The 9537-nt window shown below is 33.7% G+C and overlaps 1 protein-coding gene across 1 annotated transcript; it reads right to left on the bottom strand.

The window, feature by feature from the left end:
* Nucleotides 1-356: 356 nt before the first annotated feature.
* LOC112503058 lies at nucleotides 357-2558 on the bottom strand. Its single transcript, XM_025107125.1, has 5 exons — nucleotides 2372-2558; nucleotides 2099-2283; nucleotides 1951-2007; nucleotides 1212-1884; nucleotides 357-574 (listed from the first exon to the last, which is right to left on the bottom strand). Exons 1-5 carry the CDS (start codon nucleotides 2556-2558, stop codon nucleotides 357-359), a joined length of 1320 nt encoding a protein of 439 aa, XP_024962893.1.
* Between the last annotated feature and the right edge of the window lie 6979 nt (nucleotides 2559-9537).

Consider the following 9537-nt stretch of genomic DNA (forward strand, 5'->3'; position numbering starts at 1 on the left):
TCCACCATCTTTCATTTGTCCAATTATTGTGACGATTGAGATGCCGTGAGGACTTATTTTTTTATTTTTGCCTCCCATACACTGGATGAAATGGGAAAACAAAACTGCCATACCGTTAACATGCGGTTCTTCTCAATCTTTGAAAGCGACTTGAGGGGATCGCTGAAATCCTTCTTTGTTGGCCAGGCATAGCCAATATCATCCAAGCAGGAGATGATATCTTCAGTGGAAGGTTCACTGGCATAGGGACCCTTTGGTAGATGGAGAGCGGTCCTCAGTGTGGCAACGCCAAAACTGACAGTCATCCTGTTAAAGGTGAAGGAGATTTTCTCCACCTGTTTGCTAGTCTTGTCAGTCTATTGAACTACTTCAACAGTAAGCCAGAACTGCTGAAGAACTTCCTTCACCATGACAGGTTCATGAGAGATAGCGAAAGAGATAGGAGAGTTCTTGAGGAATGTAGCAGCTTCCTCGTAGTAAGATTTGTTGGCCGGAATGTCTAAAAGCGCCATATGATTATTGGGCTTAAAAGACACATCATCAATCGAGAAGTTCACATTCTTGGCAGACATTTCTGTTATAAGCAAAAGAAAATAAGAAATAACAGATTTGTTAGAAATCCAAGATACATATGTAAACTATTAAGTTTTGAAACAATAAAATTTCTTTTGAAAAATCCACAAAGAAAATATTAGGGTTTTTCAAGAAAAGTAAGTGTATAGAAACTTTAGATTATAACCAAGTATAAGAATGTGTTAATAATCTTTATGTTACTTGTTTAAGAGAACAAGATTTTAAATAACCTAACATGAGGTTCTTAGAAGAACATATCAAAGGGAAAGAAGTGTTATCAACTTGTGAGTCTTAGAAGAAGAAGGTTGAAGGATTTTGAGAGTTCTTTAGTTCTTGCTTGCAAAAGGTTTTGAGGCAGAGATTCGACAAAATTATTTGAAAAATATTAGAGGAGAAATCTCATATTTATAGGTAGGAGCAATGGCGAATACATAAAAATATATTGTAGGGGGCATGATATAAGATAAAATAATAATTAACTTCAATTTCATACAAAAATGATAAAAAAATTACCTCTTACAACTGTGCCCTACGACTTTTCATCTTTTGGAATTGAGTAATTACATCATCATTTGAAACTGTGAGAAGTGCTTCTTTTTCTATAGTACATATCATCGCATTATTCAAAAATTCATCACCAATTTTGTTGCGCAAATCTGACTTCACAATCTTCATAGCAAAAAAACATCTTTTGACTGTTGCTGTAGCAACTGGCAAAACCAAAGCTAACTTCAATAACCGATATACTAGAGGATAAGTTTTATGTTTTTTAGTTTCCACTAGCAGTCTAGCGAGCTCGACAATACCACTCAAATCGGTAAATCTTTCATCTTGACGCACAATCAAATAGTTCATGTTAAGTTGTTTCTCAAGAACGATCCTTTCCATATGACTAAAATCTTGAGAATACAACTTACTCAACTTCAACAAATCTGATACATTGAACTGCGAAAATGAATCACATGGACTCAAAGCTGCTATATTTTTAAGCAATTCAATACTTAACTCACTAAATCGATCCCCAAACTCTTGAATTTGCATGTCCACAACAGTGTTGAAAATATCAAACTTGTAATAATGACGATTGGTGATGTTGGTCTTTTGTATTCCGTTTTTTGAATAACGGTCTTCCATATCCAAAGCTTTAATACCATTTGCTTCACTAAAAGAATACATTTTCTTCAAAAGTGGATCAAAACCAGTTTCCCTAAATTGTTGCAATAGTTGTTTGGTTCCTCTTATCAATGAAACCGTTTCCAAAATATCTTGATCCTTTTTTTTGAAGAGTCCGTGACAACAAGTTTGTGACCTCTAAAATATGAAACATCAAATACAAATAAATCACAAAATCAAATGTCTTCAAATATGCTAAAATACCAGTTGCTTATGTGCGACTAAAACCATTATCCCCGTCCTCTTCAACATACTGGAACACTTCAACAACATTAAAAAACAAAGCAATCAAGCTCAAAATGGTTTTGTAATGAGAACCCCACCATGTATCTCCGGCTTATATAAGCGAAACCTCTTGGTATCTCCCTGTTCCAGTTTTAATTTCACATTTACCAATTGCTTCTTGCACTCTATCTTTGTAAAATTGTCGAAGCATGTCTTTACGCTTGCAAGAAGCATTCACCACATTGATCACCATTTCTAACATATTAAAAAAGTTCTCAACTCCGTCATGTTTATTTGCAACCGCCACAACAACTAATTGAAGTTGGTGATCAAAACAATGGATATAATATGCCAAGCTATTTTTCATTCAAGATCAAGGTCTTTAATCCCTTGAACTCACCGCGCATATTGCTTGCTCTGTCATAACCTTGCCCTCTTACCTGTTTCAAACTCAATCCATGTTCAGCAAATAAAGTATCAATGACAGATTTAAGAATTGAAGAAGATGTCCCTGTCACATGAACAATACCAAAAATTCTCTCCTTAACAATACCACGTGCATCAACATATCGTAAAACCACCGCCATTTGTTCCTTCTTAGAAACGTCACTAGACTCATCAACTGGCAATGAGAACACATCATCACCAACTTCTTTACGAATGGATTTGAGTATTTGATTTGCAAAACAAGCAACAATATCTTTTTGAATACTAGGAGACACCATTTGATTATTCTTTGGAGCATTTTTTTAATATAACTTTACCTACATCCTCATTGCAATCACCAATTAAGGCTATTGTTTCTAACAACATGCCTTTAGAAATAGACATTTCAGATTCATCATAACAACGAAAGGGCAGTGCATTCCTCAACAAGAATCTACAGGCCTTAATTGAAGCATTTAGTCGTATTCAGTGCTCATTCTTCTCCTTTTCAGTTTGCTTATGAAAGGCAACGACAATAGATCGATCTTGGCTCATTAGATCCTCACTTTTCTTCAGTGCTCTATTGTAAAAACTATTAATGTCGCCGACATGAAGACCAAGTCTTTCCGTTTTATTCCAACTATTAAAGCCATCTGCTACAAAAGCATCACTCCCACATTGTCCTATGTAACGATCTCGAAACAAATAACAACACAAACAAAAAGCTCTATCCATTTTTACACTATACTCCAACCAATTAGCGTATTGATCAAACCAAGCCGGATAAAAACGTCTTCCTTTACTCCCGACAAATTTTTTTGGAAATGCATGACCCCGTGGTTGACAAGGTCCTCTAAGAAAGTATTTTCTTCTTATTTCATCCCTTTGATTAGGATGATAATCTGAAATCTTTTTCCTATCGGCTGGATCCCAAGGAAGATCGTTCAAATCAATTTCGTAGGGCATCGAAGAAGCAGAGCTCGATTCAGGTGTTGATGCTTTCCTTCTAAAAAATCTTTCCATTTTTTCTACCAATAACAATAACAAGATACAAATCAATGGTTTATCTTTATGAATAGTAACATTTCCATTTGCCTACAAAATTGCAAAATTAACCTAACATTTCCATTTGCCTACAAAATTGCAAAATTAACCWRACATTTCCATTTGTYTATAAAATTGTAAAATTAACCTAACATAAAGCATTTACCAAATCACCAATTGTGAAGCAAACAACAAAATCAAAGTCATTAAAAATTAAATACTGGAATTTGGAAATCAAAATTTTTACGCAATTTGGAGTTGCTTCAATGTCCACTGTCCAGGAAGGAAGAAGAAGCAGCGATGAACATGAAGATCCAAAGAGGGAAGGAGGAAGACAGGAAGTGAATAAGCAGCAGTGATGGCCGATGGGCCGATCGGCCGAGCGCAGGCGAGTGGATGCAGCGATGGCCGATGTGTCGGTCAGTCGGTGTCGTGAAGAACGTGAAGCGTGAACTGTGAGAAGAAATGGAAGGCTAAATGAACTAATGGTAGTGGGGGGCCTTCATAATTATCTTATTGGGGGACCAATTATATTAAGTTAAAAATTATAAGTAAAAAATATGGGCTTTCTACAACTTATTTTGTTGGGGGCCAGGACCCCAATGGCTTCAACCTGCATTCGCCCCTAGGTAGAAGGAGAGAGAAATGAAAAGAGAAGAGAGAAAAACACGACTTAAAAGTTGTGCAATGATGAAGAAAATAACACGTTCTCATCCACGTTTGGATGAAATTTTGAGGGGTCGCGTGTGTCAGAATGATACGTTCGTCTAAAAAAAAATCGTATTGTTTAAAATAAAAATGACGTCATAAGACGTTACATTTTCCATTTCCTTTTAAACAAAAAATTTAAGATATTCAAAACATCATACTTAAGAATATGAAAAGTTTTTGAAAGGGTTCAGTGATAAGAAGAATCATTGAAGAAAAATAAATCTTTTAAAACATTGATCACTGAAAGAGAAAAGCTTTAGTGATGGTTTTGTTTTAAGAAAAGAAAAATATATCTTAGAGAGATATATTTGCTTAAATGGTTCAGTGATGAAAGAAACACCGAAACAATCTTTTAAAACTTTTATATCACTGAATAAGGAAAGGTTCAGTGATAATTTTTGTTTTAAGATGAGATAAGTATATCTTAGAAAGATATACTTGCTTTAAAAAGTTCAGCGATAGAAGGAATCACTAAAACAATCTTTTAAAACGTTTTGATCACTGAGTATGAAAAGACTCAGTGATAGTTTTAAGTTTTGAAGAGAGAGAGAGAGAGAGAGAGAGAGAAAGTATACATACCTTATAAAGAGAAGATATATTTACTCAAGAGTTCAAAGATAGAATTAGAACACTGAATGTTCCAATTATCTATTATGATATATAACATTTGGACAAAAAGTTGATTATCAGTAACTCTATCCGGATCCACATGTAACTGCATCCAATAATACTAATGTGAGAGGACATTTTTTTGACTCATTCAATAGTTAAGGTTAGTATGCACGTTGGAGGGAGGTGGAGGTCTGGGATCAAACTCATAACATGTCTTGTATTAGGGTGAAATCATTCCACCATTTTATAGACTTGGCTATACGCATGGACATAATTATTATATTATATAGGATAAGTGTTGGTCCAAGCCGGGTCTACAAGAGTTAAAAGGCGAACAGTTTGTAGAAGGGGGGGATGAATACAAACACATAAAACTTTTACTTTTAAAAATATATATTGATATAGAAGGATCAATACAGATTTTTACAGATTGTTTGCAGAAATAGAAAAGGTAAAGATAACCTATCTAAAACAATCTATGATTATACACAAATATACTTATCTAAAGGACTGGTTTGAAAACTATATATTTAAAAAAAGTAATTATAAAAACACATTAAATTTTGCTTATTGTTGATCCCCTCTCTCATTGATTTGATGATAATCCCTTTTACCTTTCGAAATATTATGTTTCTGTCTTTTCAGTTCCAACGATCATCACTGAATCTGTTCAGTGATCGCTGAAACATGCATTGTAATCCTACAGCGACAACGATACTTCAAGAAGACAAAACTCACACCCAAGAACCTTCAGTGAATGTCGAAGACTGAAACAGAAGATTAGTGACTGGCGCGTTCGTGATCTGAAGCGGTATTCAGTGATTACAACCTGGTCAACATACGTGTGAAGACTGCACAAGCCTCAGTGAATGTTGAAGAGACCTCCAGCGTTATTCCAACATTCAACGATCAAATAAAGCTTGCCATGCATGATTGTTTTTGTCTTGTTCTTCCACACACAAAGGACAAACTCATACCCTTTCAAGAGTATAGTACTGCACGAAGTTGACTAGTCGACTCTAGTGCCTACCATTTAAACCTATAAAAATTTAAATACGTTTTTTATGAAAGTATACCTCAAACATAAAACAATTAATGAATTTTATTTTTGTATTGAATTTGTTATAGCCAAAGTTCATGAACATTTTTTAACAACATAATTCATTTACGTGAAATTTGATAATTTGTATTATATTTGATTAAATTAAGGGGGTGTTTGGTTAAATGTACTAAGCGGTAATTAATGAAAGAAATTGTTTTGTTTTATATAATATAACTAGTATGAGAACCGTGCGTGGCACGGTAGTGTAAGTACAAACATCCTTCATATAAGAAAACATTAACTAAAATAATGTCATTCTAATATATACAAAAATAAATAAGATAAACCAAAATAACCTACGTAGATCCCTATGTAGGTTCAACTTGGTCAGTAGTCAAAGCCTCTTCTTCGATGCTTACTCAATCGCCTATCATCAATCTCTATCTTCAATATATTCTAATCCTCAGACGAAGTTTTTTTTTTTGAAGATTTTCTTGTATACGATGTGGAATAGAATTGCATTAACCATAGTAGGCGTTAGTGAGAATCATAATAAATATGAGAAGAAATAATATCAGTTGAATTTTAGAGAATATGAATATATAAACTTAGTAAAACCTTACCTTATCTACTCGGTGGATGGATGAATGTTATGGAACACTTCATGGTAGACAATATTTTTTTATGAGTGTATGGTGTTCCCTTTCTTCATCAGCATTTATTATGGTTAATCTTTCATGTGATGCCACTCGTGAAACAACCACATATAGTTATCCATGTGTGAAAACCTATCAACTGAAATTATGCAATTATATGTGAATATAAATATATATATTTAAATGTGCTAATATAAGAAAATTGAGAAGTGCAGTGTTTTAGGAAGTATAGGCCAACGCGACTTAAATATTGTCCCTGACTTTTACTAATTGCCATGACAAAGCATGGGACCAATGGTATTGACGTCGATTAAGCTTGAATGGCCATTTTGATTCATTGGACGACATTATAATTCTTGGAATAGTGACACTTTCTCCTTTATTAGTTCCTGAAATAATGTCACCTCTAACAGACCATATTCCAAGTAATATGACAATCAATCATGTTCCATTGCATAATCCTTCTGTTTGATTGATGTTGAGTAATAACATAGCAAAGGCTCCTACCTTTAACTGAATCTCATGATTTGGTATGCCATTGAATCACAAACTGTTTAAGAATGCAGTTGGATAAAGGAGGTCTTCATAATTTGTTTGTACACTTCCTTTGCATACTGTGTCTGAACTTAGATATGTTTTTCCTTCTCCTGGAAATATGTCCATGATAAATGTGTTCAATTCTTAGACTATATCATTTTTTGGCGTTAGAATTGCCCTTTCAGTTATATATGAAGAACTATTACAGTTTTCTAAGAGAGAAGGATATATCATTTCAACGACTGATTCAATCGGGTTGCCATATGGGAAGATGCAATGGGCAACTATAGCAATTCATTGGTTACATCATCGTAGGCAGTGCCATTTTTGAGGAATATGATTGTATGCGTGATAGCATCTACAATACCAGGAATATCAATGAATCTGATTATAGCAATTGCTCAAGATACCCTTTTCTAGTTTCTAGGGTCTATTTCTTAGTCAAGATCCCTATTACTAACTAGAATCAAAGAATTAGTAGATATGTTCCGCCCAAACTTGGGTTATGAACTTATAATCTATAATCTGATGATCGAGTAGGTTTTATGATTATAAGTTCATCTCATACCGGACCAGACCAGAATAGGGTTATATAGTCAATGACCTTGAAGGCTCCAAAATTCTCAACAACCTTGAAATTCTTCAAAACATACTCAGTTCCTTTTTCCAACAAATGGTTAAACTTATTGACCAAGTTCTTCCTTACTATTGCTGTCATGAGAGAACCCTACAAAACAAAACAAAGGAAAACAAACAAATTAACCAAAACATACTGTATAACAATAAGGATAAATAACACACATTTTCATCAATCAAAACCATGTCCAAACTAATCAATTCCCCATTTCTTTTTGTATTCAAAGATTCCCACAACTTACATATCCTAATTTTCATAACCCAACATTAATTATCTAACACCAAGTTTTCTAATCTAACAAACTCCATATGTAGAATGATTTGTAAATAGAAACTTATGGTATATAAAGTAGTATGAGTAAATACAAAGTAATAAGAAATAATATAATCATGTGTGTAGGAACCCAGATTCCTCTTAAATAACAAGAAACACAACTAAATAGAGTTGAGTGGAAGCAAGTACTGTGTAGATGAACTAGGTTAACAAATTTAAACAAGAACTAATAAGAACGAAAGCTTGTTTGAATAAATCAGTTGCTTTATTAGAAGAAGAGAATAAGAACAATCTCTCAATCTAACTAAGTATTCTCTCAAGAAATCTCTATAGTAGGAGGGTTTTCATTGTTGGCAAATCTTCAGGTATCTTAGTGATAAGTGTTTATTTATTAACCTTATTACATCATTTTCTTAACCATTTTCCTTTGTTTTATTTGCGCATTAGTGTCCTAATTGAGTCTTTTTATACCTTTTTCATATATTAGTAGTAATATAGTATATCTAATGTTAATTCCCGGTTTTTGCAGGTTTTGATCATTTTTTGGGCCCAGTCCTGCAGCAGTCTTACAGGACCAGGAGTGGCATGGTCCTATAGGACCTGTCCGAGAGCTGGAAAAATGCTTGGGCCGTGGATTTATGGGCTGATCCAGTAGGGAGGCGTGGTCAACAGCCTTGGGCTTGGTCAAAGCCCAATTTGAAGAGGCTTTTTGTCTTATTAGTTGGCACCCACTTTGGGACCTTCTTTGGACTATAAATACAAGCCTTAGGCTTTGTTTTAAACATACTTTTGGCAACCAATTCTCTAATTCACAAATACATTTGGGAGATTTATGGATAATCTTTTGTAAGTTGCTCTCAAGAACTTTGCTTTCGGTTCTAAGCTTCGGTTCTCTTTAACTTTTCACGATTCGATCTTTGTAGTTGTAATTTCTTTCTTAAAGTTTAATTTAAGTACTCATCTTTAAATCTTCATCTCATTTCTGTTACGTTACGTTTTCTTACTTTTATTTCAAGTTACGAAGTAGTTGATCGTTGTTGCTTTACGTCGGATCTCATCCTTCGTGGCTTACGGCTAATTTACGTAGTTTATATAAACAGTTTTTACGACTTTGCAAGTGATCTTCCGGTCTTCTTAACGAAACTTGTTTTGCAAGTTTCGTTACTTGACTTACAAGTTTCCCCAAAAGTCAAACCCACTTCCCAAGGTTTTCATGTCAAGTACGCTTTCTCATCATAGTACCTTCATCCATCCATCCATCAAAGTACCATTTTGTCTTCCCAATATGTACTTTTTCTTTTATTATTATTATTAGATTAGTATAATTAATATTATTTAGTTAGTAATAATTTATATTTCAACATTTATATTTCAGTCATTTACATTTCAGTCTTTTATATTTCTGTCATTTATATTTCAGTCCTTTACATTTCAGTATTTATATTTCAGTATTTATATTTCAGTGTTTATATTCCAGTCATTTACATTTCAGTCATTTACATTTTAGTCTTTACTTTACTGCAATTTATATTTCTGTCTTTTAATTTCCAGTATTTCCATTTCCTGTAATTTAATTTCTTGTAATTTACTTTCTGCAATTTACTTTTCCGTCTCAGTTATTTATTTTT

The sequence above is a fragment of the Cynara cardunculus genome, unplaced genomic scaffold (assembly GCF_001531365.2).
Source record: "Cynara cardunculus var. scolymus isolate 2C unplaced genomic scaffold, CcrdV1 Un_Scaffold_2468, whole genome shotgun sequence".
In the NCBI taxonomy this organism is placed as follows: Eukaryota; Viridiplantae; Streptophyta; class Magnoliopsida; order Asterales; family Asteraceae; genus Cynara; species Cynara cardunculus.